Source organism: Lampris incognitus, chromosome 10 (genome assembly GCF_029633865.1).
Source record: "Lampris incognitus isolate fLamInc1 chromosome 10, fLamInc1.hap2, whole genome shotgun sequence".
In the NCBI taxonomy this organism is placed as follows: domain Eukaryota; kingdom Metazoa; phylum Chordata; class Actinopteri; order Lampriformes; family Lampridae; genus Lampris; species Lampris incognitus.
In genome coordinates this window covers 9,184,054-9,204,964 of record NC_079220.1, presented here as the reverse complement: position 1 = coordinate 9,204,964, position 20,911 = coordinate 9,184,054, and the positions used below count along the sequence as shown (strand labels likewise).

Here is a 20,911-nt window from a genome sequence, read left to right as displayed (position 1 = left end):
TTCCTCCCACAGTCCAAAGACATGTAGGTCAGGTGGATCGGCCATACTAAATTGTCCCTAGGTGTGAATGTGTCGGCCCTGTGATGGCCTGGCGGCCTGTCCAGGGTGTCTCCCCACCTGCCGCCCAATGACTGCGGGGCTAGGCTCCAGAATCCCCGCGACCCCGATTGGGATAAGTGCCGTGGATAATGGGTGGATGGATATCTTAGGCCCTTTCTTGGGGCCTAGAGGGCCCTGATGGTTCGTTCCCCTTTGGGAACAGTGAATTTATGTAAGCAACAGAGAATATGTCATAAGAGAGCTGTTTATATCTGACTTTAAATGTGGTCTGATCCTACCGCACACTCTAGATAAGACTTGACGACAGAGCAAAGTTTTCCCTCAGTATACTCTTGGTTAGGCATGTTACCCGATTTTAATTTTCTAGACACTGTAATCTGAACAGTGGGTGTCTAAATGTAGTCTCATCATCCTCATCAGTTCCGTAACCTATGGAGGTCATAGGAGCACAGCTGATGCCTCAACAGGTTGAGTCATCATTGCGTTTCAGTCGGAGGAGTACCTGGCGGTCCCTATTTAATTGAGTCATCATTGTGTGTCAGTAGGGGGAGTACCTGGTGGTCCCTATCTCCTCTCCAGGTATGGATGGCTGTAGGTTCACAGAGGAACTCATCTGCTCTTTGACAGGTTTTGTTTTTAGTCCTGCTGGGTGTCCACACACCCTCCTCACAACAACCCAAGGGGTGAAGTGGGGGCACTGGTTTAGTCGCCAACGACCCGATGGTTGCAGTTTGTCGTACCCAGGGCATAAAATGTAGTCTAGACATTGGATGAATAGGTAAGAAAAATAGGCCGTATAACTTTGCTTTAGTTGGCTGGCTACTTCTACACTACACAAAGATATGGTAAAGTATCTCCATGTAGTGTTACCTTTTCAAATCCCTTTTTAGATTTTAGCCTTACATTAATTCAGGCCTCAACCGAACATTTTGGGATTCTCCCATTGGGCACAGTGCTGCCAAAGATCGAACACTGGACGGACTCTGGTACCTCCATGCAGGTAGATGCTGCCAGGCCTCATATATAATTTTTGAGGTAATGCTGCGCAGCAAAAATGAAAGGGGTATTCTTTTGTTTTCGTGTTGTCAGTTTGTTTCACGATGGCAGTCGGTCTCACTGCCTCGTGTTATTTACCCGTTTCCCATCCTGCCCTCGTTGTTCCTCCGTTTTGCTCGTGGTTATATATTAAGCCAGGTTATGTAATATCCTCAAAGTAGGTTGTAGAGCTGTAACGGCGCCGTAACAGTGTGTTCTGTGGACTCGTATCACCGGTCACAGCTGTGAAGTCACACAGCCCTTGTTGCCAACCACACAACCGTCATTTGCAGCAAATTGTTGGTCTAGATCTCTAGAACTTGTATCGATTAAACCACTAGGAGTAATTGATAATTGCCTACAAAAGAAAAAACAAAGACTGGTTAAAACTGAACAGTGTATTGATGAGGATCCAGTAAATAACCTATCCCTTTCGCGCCTCCTCCTCTTCTCCCCCCAGGCTTCCTCGTCTGCCCCTGACTGATCTTACTACTGACAGTTATTGTGTTAGCTGGCGCGCCGGACCCCGAGTCTTCTTGTTTTTGTGAATCCTTTACTAGTGACATGAATTTCATCTCCTTACTGATGCACCCCGGTGACTCTTGTGGTTGTGTACGCAATAGCAGTGCAATATGTGTGTTTCTCATTAGAGAGGCTGCTGCATCTCACGCTAAGACGACGCTGTGTAGTTACCGCCGACTTGGCAAGTTAAGCTAGAAATACCTCGTCTGTGCTGCACACACAGCCGTCAGAGAGCTACTCGGCAGCTCTTGCAAAGTATAGGGTAAATGTTAGAAATCTGGAAAATGGTTAAACGTTTTGTTTTGAAGTTACTCTCATACAGTGCAATGCCAGCTTGAGGTATCGTCCATGACTAGATTTGATAGGGATGATGAGGAAAAGTGTGTAATTGTGTGTGATCGGTGAAAGGAGTTTGTTGCTCTTTAGAGTGTCTATTATAGAACAATTCATTTTATTCACGGTGGCACGGTGGCGCAGTGGTTAGCACTGTCACCTCACAGCAAGAAGGTCCTGGCTACAAACCCTGGGGTTGTCCCACGTTGAGGGTCATCCCAGGCCGTCCTCTGTGTGGAGTTTGCATGTTCTCCCCCGTGTCTGCATGGGTTTCCTCCCACAGTCGAAAGACATGTAGGTCAGGTGACTCGGCCATACCCTAGGTATGAAGGTGTGAGTCTGTGTGTGGTGGCCTGGCAGCCTGTCCAGGGTGTCCCCCTGCCTTGCCACCCAATGACTGCTGGAATAGGCTCCAGCATCCCCACGACCCTGACAGCAGGATAAGCGGTTCGGATACTGATGGATAATGGATGATATTCACCACGTGTGTGCGAATGTGCATCGCTAGAAGACCAGCTGTGTATGAACTGCATTTTTGTGTCAGTTTGGACTTAAAACTCCTTTGACTTTTGACTGCATTTGTATTCATCTGGAGAGTCTCCCACAGCTTGATCCCAGGTCTTCATTTTCCATTACTGAACTCCTCCGGACACTGGCAGACGACCGCGGTTCACACACTTTCTGCAACTCCTAAAGTTAAGAGTTAAAAAGGTTTAAACCTTCTGGAACTGCTTCATTTGCCATCTAATTTCCATTTAAAATCATTATAGATAACAGCGTCTGTCTCCCAGCCTCGGAAGTGAATGTTATTTTTTGACCCATTGTTTTACTACTGTTCAAACCTCACTGTTGTCGGTTGCGTTTGACTGTTCCACACCGCACAGTTGGAGATGAGGTGGAGGCGTTACATGTCTTTTCGCTAGATGCGCAGACTGAGGACTGACGGGCTGCAACCGTGTGACCCATATGTACAGAGCGAGCTTCAATATTGACAAGAGGAGGCCCGGTGCAGTTGGCCTCTGCTGATGGCCACATGCTGTATGCCATAAAAAGCAAAGGAAAGCAGCTTGTAAATGAAGTGCTAGCTGCGGGCTGTTGCACACAACCCTGAACATGAACTTTTAAGATAAGCGCCGGTGAACCCTAAAGTCAGCAGTCGTTAAATATGTGTCAACCTGTCAAGGCCCATTATATCCACCCATCCTTCCAGTATCCGAACCGCTTATCCTGCTCTCAGGGTCGCGGGGATGCTGGAGCCTATCCCAGCAGTCATTGGGCAGCAGGCAGGAGGACACCCTGGACAGGCTGCCAGACCATCACAGGGCCCAAACACACACACAGTCATACCTAGGGACAATTTAGTATGGCCGAGTCACCTGACCTACATGTCTTTGGACTGTGGGAGGAAACCCACGCAGACACAGGGAGAACATGCAAACTCCACACAGAGGACGACCTGGGATGACCCACCAAGGTTGGACTACCCCGGGGGTCGAACCCAGGACCTTCTTGCTGTGAGGTGACCACGCTAACCACTGCGCCACTGTGCCGCCCTGCCCATTATATATGACTGATCAATTCTCTGTCTCTGTCTCTCCTATGATCAGGCCTATCAGAGGAGGTTCCCCAAGTGCCCCTTGATCCCCATATTTGTGGACAGTGAGGTCATCAGTGAGAGTGAGAGCGAGGATGGATCCACTTTAGTAACTGAGAGACGCTGTATGGTCGATGCGGACGCCCCACGACTGCTCAAAAGGGTACATCTTCCCTTTCAAGCAGGCAAATAGTTAACCAGCACGCGGAGAGTAGATGGTTCGATCGCTTATAATGGCCAAACATACGGAAGGACTTTCCTCCCCTTGTTTCAGTAATTCAAATCTTTAAGTAATTTAACATTTATTAATGTCTGCTGAAAGGGAGCATCTCTTGTCTCCTGGCCAAAATACCCGGTGTGTAACATGGCGTTGTGTTGTGTCTGTTGTGCATGTGCTGTAGATGGCGGGTGTAGATTACCTCTACTTCATTCAGAAAAACACTCTCAACCGCCGAGAGAGGACGCTGCACATTGAAGTCCGCAACGAGACCTTCTCCAGCAGAGTCGTCGTCCATGAATGCTGCAACTACATGGTTAATCTGAGAACTACACTACGCTGGACACTCACAATGGTTTTATCTAATTCTTGTGTCTAATGCTTCCTTCTCTACGTGTTGTTTCCTGTTTCACCACCTCCGTCACAGGTTCACCCTGAGAACGAGGACTGGACGTGCTTCGAGCAGATAGCCAGTCTGGATATTAAGTCCTTTTTTGGTTTCGAGAGCACAGCAGAGAAGATAGCTATGAAACAGTATGCGAGCAGTATTAAAAAGGTATTGTCAGTGTTGGGTATTGTCATGTCCTTGTTAGTTATAAACAATTTAATGCCTCACTTCCTGTATTCTAAAGTGTTTATGTTAATGGATATGAAGATGGGGCGGCACGGTGGCGCAGCGGTTAGCACGGTCGCCTCACAGCGAGAAGGTCCTGGGTTCGAACCCCAGGGTAGTCCAACCTTGGGGGTCGTCCCGGTTCGTCCTCTGTGTGGAGTTTGCATGTTCTCCCCGTGTCTGTGTGGGTTTCCTCCGGGGCTTCGGTTTCCTCCCACAGGCCAAAGACATGTAGGTCAGGTGAATCGGCCATGCTAAATTGTCCCTAGGTGTGTGTGTGTGTCGGCCCTGTGATGGCCTGGTGGCCTGTCCAGGGTGTCTCCCCGCCTGCCGCCCAATGACTGCTGGGATAGGCTCCAGCATCCCCATGACCCTGATCAGGATAAGCGGCTCGGATAATGGATGATATGAAGACAGAATGCTGATATTATATGTCTTGTCTATGATGGCCCCATAGTCAATATCTAATTACTGATGCCCATTTCATTGCCTGACTTGTGTGCTCATATCTTTATTTGTATGTGTATACCGTATTTCCTGGACTATAAGTCACTATTTTTTTACTCGTCTGGCTGGTCCTGCGGCTTTTATTCCAAAGCGATTTATACAATGTAGGTTTGTGGGACAAATAGACTTCAATCTCGGAACCCAGAGGCTAAATCGTCGTCGGGGGACAGCGGCAAATATTTTGGGGCCTCCGGTGTAGCTGCTCATTTTCCTTTCCTTTTTTTTTTTCCTCAATTTTTTCCCCTTGTTCTCCCCAATTTTATCTGACCAATTACCCCGCTCTTTTCTTTTTTTTTGAGCTGTCCCGGTCGCTGCTCAATCCCCTCTCTGACACCAAAATCTTGTCCCGTACCTACAAAGATTAAATACACTGCCTTTACATTAAGGCCACTGGATAGCGCTGTTTAATCTTGTGAGTCAGCTGAAAATACTTCACCGCCCATAGAAACCGGATGAGAGTAGACCAGACACTGAACTGTTTGCCACGGTCATTTGAGTAGTTCAAAAGAAAATGGCGACTGTTGTTAGTTGTGTGTTGGCCCAGTAAATGTTCGTACCGCTCATTTGGCCGTTACTGCAAAACCTCGCTTCAGTGAGTCCGCGACTTATCTGCAAGTAAAACCATTTGTATTCTCCCAAAGTATTACCATTAAACATCACTCACATTTACAAACAGTCTAACTGACAAGCTAACGTGTCTCCTTCAGGGTAAAGAGATTATGGAGTACTACCTCAGAGAACTGGAGGAGGAGGGAATAACTTACATACCTCGCTGGACACCCACTTTTGCCCCCCCAACTACAGCCAAGCTCCAGCTGGCTCCCATCTCCATCACCAGAGCCATCCCAGTGCCCAGTGTGATGGATGGGTCGTCCAGAAAGGATCCCGGCAGCCCCTCAGAGCTACTAGCTGGTTCTCCTGATGGTCAGTGTTGTAGTGAACTACATTAAACTACGATGTGGCTCCCAACACATAAACACACCGGCGCAATTAAAAACATGTGCATATGTAGAGTTCCCCTCTGCTGACTACCATGTGGTGCACTTAACCTGCTACGCCGAATGTTAAAAGGAATAACTATGTAACTGTGCAACTGTAGATTGTTTTCACGAGCTACTCGGAAGTATTGTGTCTACACGGACCAGCAGGACTTTTTCCAGTTCTGCTAGAAATGTACTGTGAGCTTAAGTGTAGGATGCCTATAATCTCCACAACTGCATGCAAGTATGTTCTAACTTCAGCAACGTTGGCTTGCAGACAAGTTGGACGCCGATTACATCAGACGTTACCTTGGAGACCTAACGCCTCTGCAGGAGAGCCGTCTTATTCGGCTTCGGCAGTGGCTACAGGAGATGCACAAGGGCAAGGTAACGCATGCAAATACCCACACGGTTTCTTCACGTAACACGCGGTGAACGCGCTGACGGAAAAGCACATTTCTAAACCAGCACAAAAATCCCCCAACAACATCCAGAATGACTCACTTTGAGCAGCGAATGCTTTCTAAAGGAAATTCTGTTTTCCAGCCAAGTCAGTAGAGAATTGAGGAGATTACATTTATTGTTGAGTGAAAGTTGTCCAGAGGGGTTAGGGAGCAGACAAACTGTGCACTTAAGGAAAGAACAGACTTTTGCAGACCGGCTTCCTCACCTTGTACAGATCCCAAAAGACCAGCACGTGCTACGTTTCCTGAGGGCGCAGGACTTCAACCTGGACAAGGCCCGGGAACTCCTGTGCCAGTCCCTCACCTGGAGGAAACAACATCAGGTGGACTTCCTGCTCGACTCATGGGAGCAGCCGCAACTGCTGCAGGACTACTACACCGGAGGCTGGCACCACTATGACAGAGGTACCATTTACGTGACACTGTCTAACTGCCACAGTCAGTTAATTGTAAGGGCTCTCTGATGGATTCATATACAGAATACGTGTTTCTGTGGTTACTGTTTGTGTGTTATGGTTTTTGTACTGCAAAAAATGCACGTGTCTCAGGGATTATGCAACTTGGGGATTGCTTAGCTAACTAGCTATATAGCCAATTAAAGACATTTACACAGGCTGCAATGTGTTCAGCGTGTAGGTAATTGCCTCTGCTCTGAAATAGAAGCTGACTCATTGTACACATTGATTTCGCTCTATTATATAATCTGTGTTTGCATGTGGGCAGACGTGCGTTCATGTCTTTGTGTATCTTTGCATGTGGCATGCTTACAGATGGACGTCCTCTGTATATTTTGCGTCTGGGCCAAATGGACACCAAGGGCTTGGTGCGAACCTTGGGAGAGGAGGCACTGTTGAGACAGGTGATTTTCATGCATCTATGAGATTAGTGCTCTTCATAAAGTGTTCATAAAGTGAACACTTGCATACAATAATTTTGATTTTACTGTTACCCACACAGCATTGAACAAATAAGTTATAATTCAGGTCCTGTCTATCAACGAAGAGGGTCTGAGGCACTGTGAAGAAAACACCAGAGTCTTTGGTCGACCAATTAGGTAAAAATAGCACCAAGATTAATAGCCCTCATAGTCACTCTGAAGCAAGTCTGCTATGGAAGACCAGGCAGTCATGACTGGATAGCCAAACGGTCTTACTGATGAAATAGTAATTCACCAGCTTTGTCCCTGTGTTAGCTGTTGGACCTGCCTGGTGGACTTGGAGGGTCTAAACATGCGTCACCTGTGGAGGCCCGGTGTCAAGGCTCTTCTGAGGATCATAGAGGTGGTGGAGGCCAACTACCCTGAGACCCTGGGACGCCTCCTCATACTTCGGGCTCCTCGAGTCTTCCCAGTGCTCTGGACACTAGTAAGGGCTATGGTTAGCACTTATCATTTCACTGGGACATTTACTGTCCTGACATGCCAGGACACATTAAAATGTCAACGCTGGAGATTTACATGCAAAAAAAAATGTCTCTGTTGATCTTTCTATCACCGGTGTATTGGACACAGTTGCTAATTCACAAATATCTAAATCATGAAGGCTTTTGTAGATGTACACATCCACGGTTACTGTTGGGTTGGACTTTCCTCGGTCAAAGTGGTTCCGCGCACGGCGTTTTGCATCTTCACCATAGCAGCCGCATGCGAGTATGAAACAAACTAGCAGACCAGGGTCATACGGTAGAAGATCTGTACCAACGGATACGACAGCATCAGTAGCTCACACCCAGGTTCAGTAGTGGGGAGAACAGCACTGGTGATCCTGTTTCATTCTGAATGGATTTCTAGGATTTAGAGCAGTTAAACACCAGTATCACCACAGGAGTCGCTATGTAAAACAAATACGTCACTCTTCAAGAATCGTAGCTCCAAGCAGCTGATCTTCAGCAACAAATAGATTTTACATATGATGCCATCATGATCTCTCACTTGCACTGTCAAAAAAAAATTATATAAACAAAATGCAACCCAGCCACATGGTGTGATGTGAAGCACTGGAGATGTTAATCGATGCGTAGGCTTTTTCATCTCAAGTGCAGCACCTTGGTTTAGTCATCTCATGAAATCATACATCTTTATTCAGATCTCATGTAGATAACACTGAAAGCTATGGGAATACCGGTCTATGAACTGTTCAAGGTATGAGGCGTGTATATAAAAGGTTTAGCAATTGTTGCTCATTAATATAACTTGCAGTTGTAAAGTTTCTGACTGTATGTATCTATGTTATGTGACACATTTCTCCTTATTTTTGATAAACACTCACTTCAACTTGTCTTTACTGACTGTTTTTTTTTTTATTATTATTTGCTTGTTTGATTTTTTTTTTTCAAGGTCAGTCCATTTATTAATGAGAACACGCGAAGGAAATTCCTGATTTACGCTGGTAATGATTACCAAGGTCCGGGAGGTTTGGTGGACTACATTGACAAAGAGCTCATCCCTGATTTCTTGGGAGGGGAGTGCATGGTAAGACCTGGAAACCAGGAATATTTTATTGTAGTGGTCAGTATCGTATGCCCAAGCAAGGCATAAATCAGCAAAAAGAGATGCATGTTAGGATTAATACTCCTGCCTGTGGCCCTGAGCAAGGCAATGGAAAGAAGAACTAAAGCTGGTCCCCGGGGGCTGCAGCTGCTATACAATAGGATGGGTTACATGCAGAGAACACATTCATTATAAAAATACAAAGATAAAGTGGCTTTCTGTCTTCAACATTAGAGCAAGGAGAAGTGATCGTCTCTCGTCGTCCTTGTTTAAACTTTTCTGATGGGTTTTTGATCTTGTCTGCCATCATTACCTCTTCTTGTCTTACTTTTCAGTGCGAGATCCCTGAAGGTGGTCTGGTCCCCAAGTCTCTGTACAGGACAGCAGAGGAGCTGGAAAGCGAGGAGACTCGCCTTTGGACTGACTCCCTCTATAAAAGTGCCAGTGTCTTCAAGGGAGCCCCGTATGAGGTACCGTAACCTGAGCTTTTGCAAATGCAACCCTAAATATGGATGACTGTAGCTCATAAATATTCCCTAAATGTCTCACGATGGCTCAAGGCTGTGAGCGATGCAGCGTTTTTCACTAGTTCTCTTGTGAAATATTTTTTATCAAGAAGAAGATTGCCACCTGCTGGAATAAAACTGCATTGCAGAGCTGCTGCAAAGTAAGATCAAATGATAATCAGTGCTCAGCTGTCTGCTTTTCTGTGTCTCCTCACTCCCTGCATCCTCTTGCAGCTGCTGGTTGAGATCACGGAGGCCTCCTGCGTTATCACCTGGGACTTCGACGTGTGTAAAGGAGATGTTACTTTCAATCTATACCATTCCAAGAGGGATCCCGAGCCCCCTAAGAAAGATACGCTTGTGGCCCACGGTATCACATCCCCGGGAGCCATTAATGTCCAGCTGATAGACAAGAGCTGGGTACTGGGCCAGGACTACAGCATGGTGGAAACAGCGCTCACATGCACGGAGGGAGAGAGTGTTCAGGTCAGAGGCCGCAGAATGACAAATCATCTTTATAAAGTATAGTATACATACAGTGCCCTCCACAAGTGTTGGTACAAAAAATGGAAACACCATGAAAAGGAGTTAGGTAAAACAAGTTGTTCTATGTCAGAGTTCAGCCCTCGCCATTTTAGATTGATAGATAAGATAGATTTTCTATTGTCCTTTTTTTTTTGGGATCCCCCCCCCCCTTTCTCCCCAATTGTATCCGGCCAATTACCCTACTCTTCAGAGCCGTCCTGGTCGCTGCTCCACCCCCTCTGCCAATCCAGGGAGGGCTGCAGACTACCACATGTCTCCTGTGATACATGTGGAGTCGCCAGCCACTTCTTTTCACCTGACAGTGAGGCGTTTCGCCAGGGGGACGCAGCGTGTGGGAGGATCACGCTATTCCCCCCAGTTCCCCCTCCTCCCCGACCAGGACGCACACCCCACGTCCGGCTTCCCACCCCCAGACATGGCCAATTGAGTCTGTAGAGACACCCGACCAAGCTGGTGGTAACACGGGGATTCGATCCGGCGATCCCCGTGTTGGTAGGCAACAGAATAGACCGCTACGCGACTCAGATGCCCCTCTATTGTCCTTCTTAAGGACATTTGTTTCCACAGCCAGCACATTAAAATACAAATTTACATATATACATCACACACATGGGTGCACAGGTACAACTACGTACTACAAACATGCATTAATGACATTCAGTGGTGCGTAGGGAACGTGGGTACACAGATACAAAGACTTTCAGCTGAGAGTTTTGTTGAGAGCTGTTTTGGCAGTGGGGACAAATCTCCTACCGAAACAGGTTTTTCTCTAGGCGAATCTGTCCACCTATGACCAGATGGGAGTAAAGTGAAGAATGGGTTGAGGGGGTGCCCAGGGTCCTACGCTATAGTGAGCGTTTTGCTGTTTAGAACGGAGAGTTTTGGGGTGGGAAGGCCAATTTAGATGACTTGTAAGTGCTGGAACAAATGAAAGAAATAAAAGGATTCAGATCTGCTGACTTACTTGGACCTCATCTCGGGTGAAACGCTTTTGCTGTTGATGAACAGGGCACAGCTAGTTAGGGCCCATTAGCCTGCTACATGGCGAACTACCAGCCATGAAGAATGGTAAATCTCTCTGTATCTCACAGTATACTGGAGTTTTAAGGAGGTCATGTCATGCTGTTTGGGGTTTTCCTTTCCTTTAGTGTGTTCTGTAGCTGGGAGGTGCATGTTAAACGTCTGCGGAGTTACAAAGCCCACACCAAAGGCAGTTGTTCTCTCCGACGGAAAACACTGCCTGAAACGCCTTGTTTGTAGTTCAGCATTTTCTTCGGTTACTTATCTACGTCACTATGTAGCATATTTTCATAATGCCTGCATAGCGGCTAGTTTGTCCCGCCCTCAAATAAAGTTCGGTAGAGCGGACTGGACTGCGTATGTATTGATTTGGAGAAAGCATATGACAGAGTACCGAGAGAGGAGCTGTGGTATTGCCTGAGAGCGAAGGGAGGGGCAGGAAGTTACATCAGCATAATTCAGGACATGTACAGGGACTGTAAGACCATAGTTCGATGTGCAGTGGGAGCAACAAGCGAGTTTGAGGTAAAGGTAGGACTGCATCAAAGACTGGCGTTGAGCCCTTCCCTGTTTGTGATACTGATGGACAGCCTCACAGGACATCTTAAGAGAGAGCCACCATGGAGCATGATGTTTGCTGATGGCATCGCGCTAGCAAACGAGGAGAAGGAAAGGTTGGAGAGAGATCTTGAAGATTTGAGAGAAGTGCTAGAGATTAGAGGACTAAAGATCAGCAGAACAAAGACTCAGTACCTGCATGTGGGGGGTCCGGGATTGGCCTTGGGAGGAGAAGATGTCCCAGAGGTTGGCGAATTCAGGTACTTGGGATCGACGGTGCAGACAGGTGGCGGTGGTGGGAGGGAGGTCGGGAGGGGGACGCAGTCTGGGTGGAATTCACGGAGAGGGGTGGCTGGAGTGCTTTGTGACAGGGGAGGGCTGTTGAGGGTGGAGGGCAAGGTTTGCAGATCGGTGGTTGGGCCTGCCAGGCTCTGTGGTATGGAGGCAGCGACAACAACAGAGAGATTAGAATCTACATTACAGGTAGCAGAGATGAACATGCTGCGTTGGTCCTCGGGATTAACTAGAAAAGACCAGAAGAGAAATGAAGAGTGAGAGCTATGTTCAAGATCAGAGGAATGGATGAGAAGCTGAGAGAGAGAGACAAGATTGAGATGGTTTGGACATGTACAAAGAGGAGGCATAGGCTATATAGGAAAGAAGGTGTTGGACCTGGAAATACCCGGCAAAAGAAAAAGAGGAAGACCAAGGAAAAGATGGAGAGACCAGCTAGAGGATATGAGGGAGGGTGGACTGTGGGAGTGGGACACGTCAGACAGAAAGCTATGGAGGGCAAAAATCCACTGTGGCAACTCCTGAGAAACAGGGAACAAGCCGAAAGAAGAAGAAGAGGAAGCGAAAGGGTCACAGATTTTGGTGCAATGCCGGGAAGAGTTTGGTTAACGCGTATCACAATGTCGAAGACACCGTTTTCTTCGGTGTGAAGGCAAATTCCATTTGTATGGACTTTCAAAGGAAGACGAAATGAAGAATCAGTAGTTAGAATTCCTTTTTACCACTATTCATCGGCAGTACAACCCCAACCTTTCATGTCCCCTTCATTTGACCAGGGACTACTTCTTGAACCAGGCACAGTTCAATGCTGTATTTTCCATTTGTTGGCCTTTCCAAAAGAAGAAAGCACCAGACAGCATTGGACACGGTTTCTTTTTTCGGGCCAACAACTGCCATATGCCAACGTGTTTGTTTATTCACACCAGATTTTCAGCGAGGCTAATGTTAAAAGAGGGGGCTGTTCCATCTGTCAGGGGCTGTGTTGAGGAGTCAGAAGTACAAGCTGTAAGTAACATTACATCACTGAAGTGTTTGTCTTGTATTGGACCAAATGGCTTGTGAATACAGTTTCAGTGCAGACAATCGTTGTACACAGTGAAGCTAAAATTATTTAGGGCGCTAACGGTGATTTGCTCAAAACAATACAGCCATGCACCGAGCAGTCAGATTACATGTCTTTATTTCAACCATATCTGCTCAAAATTGTGTTGTTTTCACAACCGCCAAGGACAAATATCCCCATCCCCCAAACACGAATTTCTTTTCAAGTAATAAGCAATCAACTGTAATTTTTATAATACAGTTATAGCAGTTGAGCAGTTATGCTCAAGCAAAGATATTCCAAGCCAAAAGCCTGTCAAACTTTGGTCTTCTTGGTAACTCTATGTCCACGTTCTCACAAAACAGTCTGCTTGAGTATTATAGGCATTGAACATACTCCAGCATACAAATAACTGACCATACTAGAGATACCGTACAGTCATTTGGCGATAGCGACGTTTACCACTTCAGTCAGCATTTTAGCACACTTCCCACATGTATACTGATTAACAGGGGCAAGACTAAATCCACTATTATTACATGCAATAAACAGGTAATGAGTGTAATATTTACCAGAGACTTCCTGCTGTAATCTTTGTTGCTGTGGATGTTCATGCTGTCCACTCATATTCAGGCTCAAACATGTACGGATGGATTTCAGAAGTTGCCATTTCCAATCAAGAATGAGCGATTGTGTTACTTGTTTGCTTATGGACCCTCCACCGGGGTTGTATTGAACTCAGTTTCCCCCTCTGAGGAGGAGGCTATGCTCACAGCGCTGACTGCTTCCCCTTGGCAGGCTTCCGGAAGTTGGCCAATCAGGGGACAGCAGTGGGCTTTTAGGGAGGGAGGGGCTTACAAAAACAGCTAAAACAAGCTAAAATGGTTGTTTCAGACAAAAGATGAACTGAGGGGCTGCATGAAGGGCCAGCAAAAGATAAATAAGGTTCCCAGTGACCGGGTAGCATAGCGGTCTATTCCGTTGCCTACCAACACGGAGATTGGCGGTTCGAATCCCCGTGTTACCTGCGGCTTGGTCAGGCATCTCTACAGACACAATTGGCTGTCTGCAGGCGGGAAGCCGGCTGTGAAGAGCAGGGTAATTGGCCAAGTACAATTGGGGAGTAAAAGGTGGTGGGTGGGGGAAGAGATAAATAAGGATTTTTTTGAACTGTGAATCATGCAAAGCTATTCTAGTTTAGCTCTAGAATAAAAATATAGAGCTGGAATAAACATGATATAGCCACTTTAAATCTGGTGTCTGGGGTGACATTCCCACACTGGTGCAGCTGAAGTGGTGTATGAAAAAACCATTTGCATGCCTCTGATTGGCATCTTTTCAGGGCTTTCTGCCAGAAAGCTTCTGGGCTTGGAAGCTATGGTGGAAAACCCTAAGAAGCATCCAAGAAAAGTTTCTGATCTACTACTACTACTACTACTACTTTTGGCTGCTCCCGTTAGGGGTCACCATAGCGGATCATCCATTTCCATCTCTTCCTGTCCTCTGCATCTTCCTCTATCATGCCAGCCACCTGCATGTCCTCCCTCACCACATCCGTAAACCTCCTCTTTGGCCTTCCTCTTTTTCTCTTGCCTGGCAGCTCCATCTTCAGCATCCTTCTCCCAATATACCCAGCATCTGTCCTCCGCACGTGTCCAAACCATCTCAATCTTGATTGCTAAATAATCCAGATAAGAAAATCACATAAAGTTGTATCAGTTCATCTGGACACAACATTTATTGAGAGAGAAACGTTTCACCACTCATCTAAGTGACTGCATCGTTTCTCTCTTAATACACAATGTGTCCAGATGAACTGATTCAACTTTCTGTGATCATCTCAATCTTGCCTCTCTTGCTTTGTCTCCAAACTGTCCAACCTGAGCGGTCCCTCTAATATATTCGTTGCTAATCATGTCCTCCTTCGTCACTCCCAACAAAAATCTTAGCATCTTCAACTCTGCCACCTCCAGCTCCGACTCCTGTCTTTTCATTAGTGCCACCATCTCCACATCATACAACATAGCTGGTCTCACAACCAGCTTGTACACCTTACGTTTCACTCTTGCTGGTATCCTTCTGTTGCAAATCACTCCTGACACTCTTCACCATCCACCTCACCCTGCCTGCACTCGTTTCTTCCCCTCTCTTCTTCCGCACTCCCCGTTACTTTGAGTGGTTGACCCCACGTATTTAAACTCGTCCACCTTCATCACCTCTACCACAACAGTCTTCCTTCTTCAACTTTCAACTTCCACCATTTGATCCGTGGCTCTGCCTGCCACCATCGCCGCCACTCTTATACGTCATCCTGTGTTCCTTTCACTTCTTGAAATATGTATTCACAAGAGCCATTCCCATCTGTTTTGCAAAATCCATCACCATCCGTCCTTCCACATTTCTCTCCTTGACACCATACCTACCCATCACCTCTGTTCCCTGCGCCAACATGCGCATTGAAGTCCGCTCCAATCACCACGCTCTCCTTGGGTACACTCTCCACCACTTCATCTGACTCCAGAATGCAGGGACTACGCGGTGACAACATTCATCATCACACCTTCAATTTCCAGCTTCATACTCATCACTCTGTCTGACACTCTGTTCACCTCCAACACACTCTTGATGTACTCTTCCTTCAGGATTACCCCTACCCCATTTCTCCTCCCATCCGCACCATTGTAGAAGAGTTTGAACCCAACTCCGATGCTCCTGGCCTTACTCCCCTTCCACCTGGTCTCTTGCACACACATTATATCTACCTTCCTTCTCTCCATCATATCAGCCAGCTCTCTCCTTTTACTAGTCATAGTGCCAACATTCAAAGTTCTGACTCTAACCTACACGCTCCTACCCTGCCTCTGGACATGCCTTCCCCCTCTCCTTCTCCCAACAGCAGCATAGTTTCCATCCTGCTGGCCTACAGTACTGGTGGCAGTCGTTGGTAACCTGGGCCTCAACCGATCCAATATGGGAATGGTTTTATGTTGGATGCCCTTCCTGACGTAACACTCCCCATTTATCCGGGCTTGGGACCGGCGTTAGGAATGCACTGGCTTGTGCATCCTCAGTGGTTGGGTCCAAGAAAAGTTTCTGATGCTCCCGAGAAAAAAAGAAACTGAGTGGTCAGAAGAAGGATTATTAAAGTCAATTAAAAAAATAAAGTGATTGACGTTGAAGTGGTTTAGTTTTTCCTCATTGAACAGCGCTGAAAGAAGAGAAGTAATTACTCTCACTGCCAGAAGGGAGACAAAAATTATATACTGCAGGTTTAAAAATGCTATGTTAACTGGTTCCACAACCATTAAATCTGCAGTGCGGAAGTGTTTCTGCCATTATGGGTTTGGGAAGCTATGTTTTTTCTGCCATAGCTTCCAAGCCCGGAGGCTTTCCGCAGAAAGCCCCGAAGGCAAGCCCGTCAGAGGCATGCGAACGCCTTTGTCACACAGAAGTGAATCTGTTTTTGGATGTCTTTTTTGAGAAAGTCACAGGTTCCATCGTCATGAGTAGTTCTCAAGCTCAGTTAAACGTTGTCCCATCAGATTTGCTTACTTCTCTGCCATGCAGACTCGTTCTTCCACGTGTCATTTTCCCTTTTACGTTTCGAATCTCTGCACAGGCAAAGTCAACTGTTCTCTTTAGACCTTCGAGCTTCATTGTGTTGTCGGATATCACTCTCCCTGTGTTCTTTTCCACAGCATCAATTTTGGTGTTAAACGTCACCGAGATTCTCTGCACAGTGCCCGTGCTGTCTACGTCTAAAGTGCGTTGGCAACTTGCTTTTCTTCGATGTTGGGTGTTTGGATGTTGTTAGAGGCAAGGAGGAAATTCCCCATCCATGATAGATAACACCGGTTGGTATTTCATGCAGTAGTCGTGTACATTGCTCGAGAAGATTCTAGTGCTGACTCCATGCTGTTGTAGCTAACGGTGCTATTAGCTTAAACCTGTTTTATCAAGTAGGCTTATAAATCGAAAGATAACAATGTGAACTCACTAACCCATCAACACAAAACACACAACACCGTCCTAAGGCGTGCTGTCAAATATAAGGCCTAATAGCTATTGTTCCACTGATTTTATAAAGTTTAAGGTGACCAGCTCCAGAAAACGTGTGCACGCTCACGTCGCCATCTAGAAGTTCTTCTTCTTCTAGATTAATGGCAAATTGCAACCAGATGGGGCATTATCGGTACCTACTGTTGCATTAAAGACTCCTTAATTTATATCCTCTCCACCAGTCCAGTATCCCTGAGAAAGGTGAAGATACATCCAAGGACATCATTTCCAGCGTTCCCCGCGAAAATTGATTCCAGGTCCATGTGCGCAATTCCTTTCTGTTCCAACAAAGCTTTCAGCATGAGTCTGTCTCGTGCATATGTTGGGCAAATAAAAAATACACGTTCCACTGTCTCTGGTTGGAGGCAGACGTCACAGTTCCCAGTTTGATGTTTCCGATGAGTTGCAATGAAGAATTTCAGCTCTGGCAAAGCAATCATTGCTGGTTGGCATCGCTACACATCTCTTCCGGTGCACCAGCGCAGGAATGTTGCCCCAGACTCGGAGGTTATAATGCTGGTATACTGAAAAATACAGAGAAATTTACCTGGCGGTGATGGGCTTCATCATCATTGTGTGAACTCGTTTGGCAAAGGCTTGAATGGCAGACATTCATTTATATGTAACAGTCCTGCATTCTAACTTTAAGTAATTTCTTATTCGTTGATCTTATTTTAATAAATCGAGTTGCTTATAAGTTACTTAGCACTGTTGCATGGGAATAGTCGACGCCGCGTTTTTAAGCAAATTCCCCATTTTGTTTTTTGATTGTAAAAACACATTTAAAGTCATTTGTTCCAGTACTTATCTAAAATGTGGGGTTTGAATAAACCCCACGGCTCGTCTCATTTGTTCTCAAATCCAAATTACTTGTGCAAGACTTTTGCAGTACTATACTCCTTACTGTGTGTGTATATAGAACCTGCAGTAGCATCCTACCCATAACACCTTTTTTCATGAACAATAGCTTTTCAGCTTGGTTTGTGCTCCGTGGTGTGTGTTGTTGTGTATTCCTGCATGGTGTTCATACTGTAGTTTGTGCTGCCCCTCTGCAGCCTCACAGTGACCCCGCTGCTCCCTGCTCTTCACAGGGCTCCCATGTTACCCGCTGGCCCGGCTTCTATATCCTCCAGTGGCGCTTCCACAGCTCCCCAGCCTGCACAGCCTCTAGTCTGCCTGGTGTGGATGATGTGTTGGCCTCTCTACAGGTCTCCTCTCATAAGTGTAAGGTCATGTACTACACCGAGGTACTGGGCTCCCGTGACTTCAGGTCAGTTAACACACTACGGTGTGCATTCCCTGCTCCTGATTTATACTGTGTACCATACTGGGGTGGTCTACCAAGCATGCTGTGCTACTACAGTGTGTGTTTAGTGGAAATCAATGGTTTAATTTCTTTCACCTGAGGTTTTCTTGTTGCGATTACAGCTTGCTGAGCAAGTGAGGGTTTTTTCTAGACATCGTGTATAAACGGTACACAAATTGATTGCAGTTGCAGAGATTAAAACAGGGTTCCCATCATCCTGCAATACCAGGAAATGTGGAGACTAGTTCATTCGTAGAAAATACCCGGAAAAGGATAAAATTGATCAAATATCCTAGAAATAGTATTAAGGTCATGGAAAATTGTAAAGTGGTGCTATAAAGTTGTATTTTTACCCACTGAGATTGCATATTTTTAGCACAATTTTCAACTGAGATATTTTATTTTTAACTGCTGAGATTGTGCGTCTGTGTTTGAAGTTTGGGGGTTATTTTCAGTGACCGGCTAAAAGTTATATAGTCCATTAGAGACTGTTGACTGTTGTTAATACTGAATAATATGACCTTCCATGTATATCCAAGCAAATGCCCTGGAAAAGGATTTGGAAGCCTGTTAAAAGATTTTCTCTAATATAAAATCTAATAACAACCATGTTTTTTTTTATGTTTATAATGTTTTTGTCTATTCTGCCTCTCTCTTTTTATTGCTTTCCAGAGGTTCCATGACCAGTTTAGAGTCTAGCCATAGTGGCTTCTCCCAGGTCAGTGCCGCCACCATCTCCTCTAGGCAGTCACAGGCCAGCTCCATCATATCAAGGTAGCAATCGGCCAGCGCTACCAGCCCCGACGAGCCTTCAAGAGTTGAGTTTTGGGCCATTTACCGTCAGGGGACTCCTACTGTGGGACGCTTTACACTGAAAGCTGCCACGAAGATTGGACCTGCCTGTGGAGGGTCAAAGAGCCGGTTTGCCGGTGCTTATGATTTCCCCCAGCATGTGACAACACACCGTGTGAAGGTTCATCTATACCGACGATCTCTTATTCGGATAGACACTTTGTGGCGATCATTAAATGGTCGGAATGTAAGAGAATCTCATTTAAATCTAAAGAATCATCTAGAGCTGTAATCAGAACAAGGGCATTATTGTGGGGCATCTGTAGAAAGTTCCTTGAATAATAATAACAACAGTGGATGCAGAAAGGAGATGGCTCATCCACGTAGTAGTTGTGGTTGTGTTTGTGCAGCTGTCCTGTCATTTTAGGGGGAAATGATCAGCTCATGCTCCAATTATTAGATTTAATGCAGAAATACCAAGCCAGGTGAGGCGGTTTCACCTGTTAAGAGCTCTCGTCTCACGCTGAACCGCTGCTGCGGTTGCGTTCCTCCGCCACAAGGTGTCAGTGTGTCACCTGATTGGAGCCACTTGTCGAGGCGTCGTTATGATTTACTCAGCGCCTCTGTCGAGTCTTTAAATGTACCCCAAATATTCTTATTGCTGCCAAATAAAGATTTTGGCAAAAAAAAAAAAAATAATAATTGTGACTGAAGTGCCGTTTGACAGTGAATCTGAAGGAAACCTGGTTTTACAAACAACCCTTATCGATTCCCTTAAATCCCAGCATGCGATCCGGTATCTGCCACGTTCCTGCTGCCTGGTTTTCCGAACGGACCTGTGATTAAGAAACGGCTTTAATAGAAAAGATTGGACTGTCTTTTCAACGGGCTATTAATCTTTTTTTTCTTTTTCTTTTTTTTGCAAGATTAGCTTAGCTGTAAACACCCAGCTAGAAAACACAATGCTCTTTGTAAAACATGCGGTGCACCCTGCAGATTTCACGCCTTGCTAATTTCTGGGGCTTGTTAGACGTCCTCGCCGTGTTTTCCCAGGCAGCTAATTTGAATGCAAAATATCGCGCAACCGCTCCGATCCTGCACAGGGCCGTGCAGTCAACTTTGATTTGCATAAAACTTTAATTTCCATAAACTCATCAGACGCCTCGAGCTAAAGCCAGATTGAATTTCCACGTTTTTCTTTCTTTTCTTTTTTTTCCCCCTTTCAGTGCCCCTGCAAGTTTGTGTGATGACGCTACCGTGCATCACATGACCGGAGGACACGCTCGCGCGAGAGGCTGACTGAGCAGGAGCTTGACTCCCTGCTGACTTATCAGGGGTCACAGGAAGAGGAGGTGCTTGACTTTTTTTCTATTTTTTTTCTTTCCCCAGGAGTCTACCAAACTACTCCGTCTGGGTCTAGTGACATCCGAGGGCACACGTTGTCCACTAAAGACCACCGCCTCGTTTCACTTGTGGCACCTAATTGAGGGATGATATTGTAGCGAATTAGGGGGGACAGCCCGGGAACCGTCGCCACAGCCGGGACGCGAACCCGTGTCTCCCACTCCGCAAGCGACAACGTTAACCAGTCGACTAAAGGGTCCGACCCGTTAGTCGAGCACCAACGTGTCTACTTATCCATGCACATTACAATAGTAAACTTGTGTGACTACGAAAAACAAGGTCAATTACGCAGGTGGCATATTTTCGTTAAATTGGATGTTTTGTAAACATTTTCTTAAAACTTGGTGGCGAGCAGCGCCGGAATAAACTGCCTTCTTTACCGACCTCTCCTTGTGTAAGAGGTTATTTTCTTGCCCGGTGCGGGATTCGATACGGCTGTACTGCACCACAAGGCGACATCACTAACCGCTCGACTAAAGGGTCAGACCCGTTAGTTAGGGACTAACGTGTCTTATTAGTAGTTTACACTTGCTTATATGCGACCCTATGACAGGGCCTGGGGCCGGCCTTG

At 46.1% G+C, this 20,911-nt stretch overlaps 1 protein-coding gene across 4 annotated transcripts in view; it reads left to right on the top strand.

Annotated features, from left to right (window-relative positions):
- Positions 1-19,941, top strand: part of LOC130118923 (SEC14-like protein 1) — a 32,683-nt gene extending 12,742 nt beyond the window's left edge. For 3 of the 4 annotated variants that reach the window (XM_056287246.1, XM_056287242.1, XM_056287243.1), the window contains 14 exons: positions 3,558-3,707; positions 3,946-4,077; positions 4,189-4,317; positions 5,589-5,805; positions 6,139-6,248; positions 6,541-6,730; positions 7,096-7,184; positions 7,309-7,379; positions 7,518-7,689; positions 8,661-8,795; positions 9,149-9,283; positions 9,554-9,805; positions 17,930-18,108; positions 18,817-19,941. In XM_056287246.1, coding sequence (XP_056143221.1) covers positions 3,672-3,707; positions 3,946-4,077; positions 4,189-4,317; positions 5,589-5,805; positions 6,139-6,248; positions 6,541-6,730; positions 7,096-7,184; positions 7,309-7,379; positions 7,518-7,689; positions 8,661-8,795; positions 9,149-9,283; positions 9,554-9,805; positions 17,930-18,108; positions 18,817-18,922 — 1,953 coding nt within the window. In that variant the 5' untranslated portion in view covers positions 3,558-3,671 and the 3' untranslated portion in view covers positions 18,923-19,941. The remainder of the gene's footprint in view (positions 1-3,557; positions 3,708-3,945; positions 4,078-4,188; positions 4,318-5,588; positions 5,806-6,138; positions 6,249-6,540; positions 6,731-7,095; positions 7,185-7,308; positions 7,380-7,517; positions 7,690-8,660; positions 8,796-9,148; positions 9,284-9,553; positions 9,806-17,929; positions 18,109-18,816) is intronic. The other variant, XM_056287244.1, reaches the window with a different exon arrangement.
- The last annotated feature ends 970 nt before the right edge of the window (positions 19,942-20,911 follow it).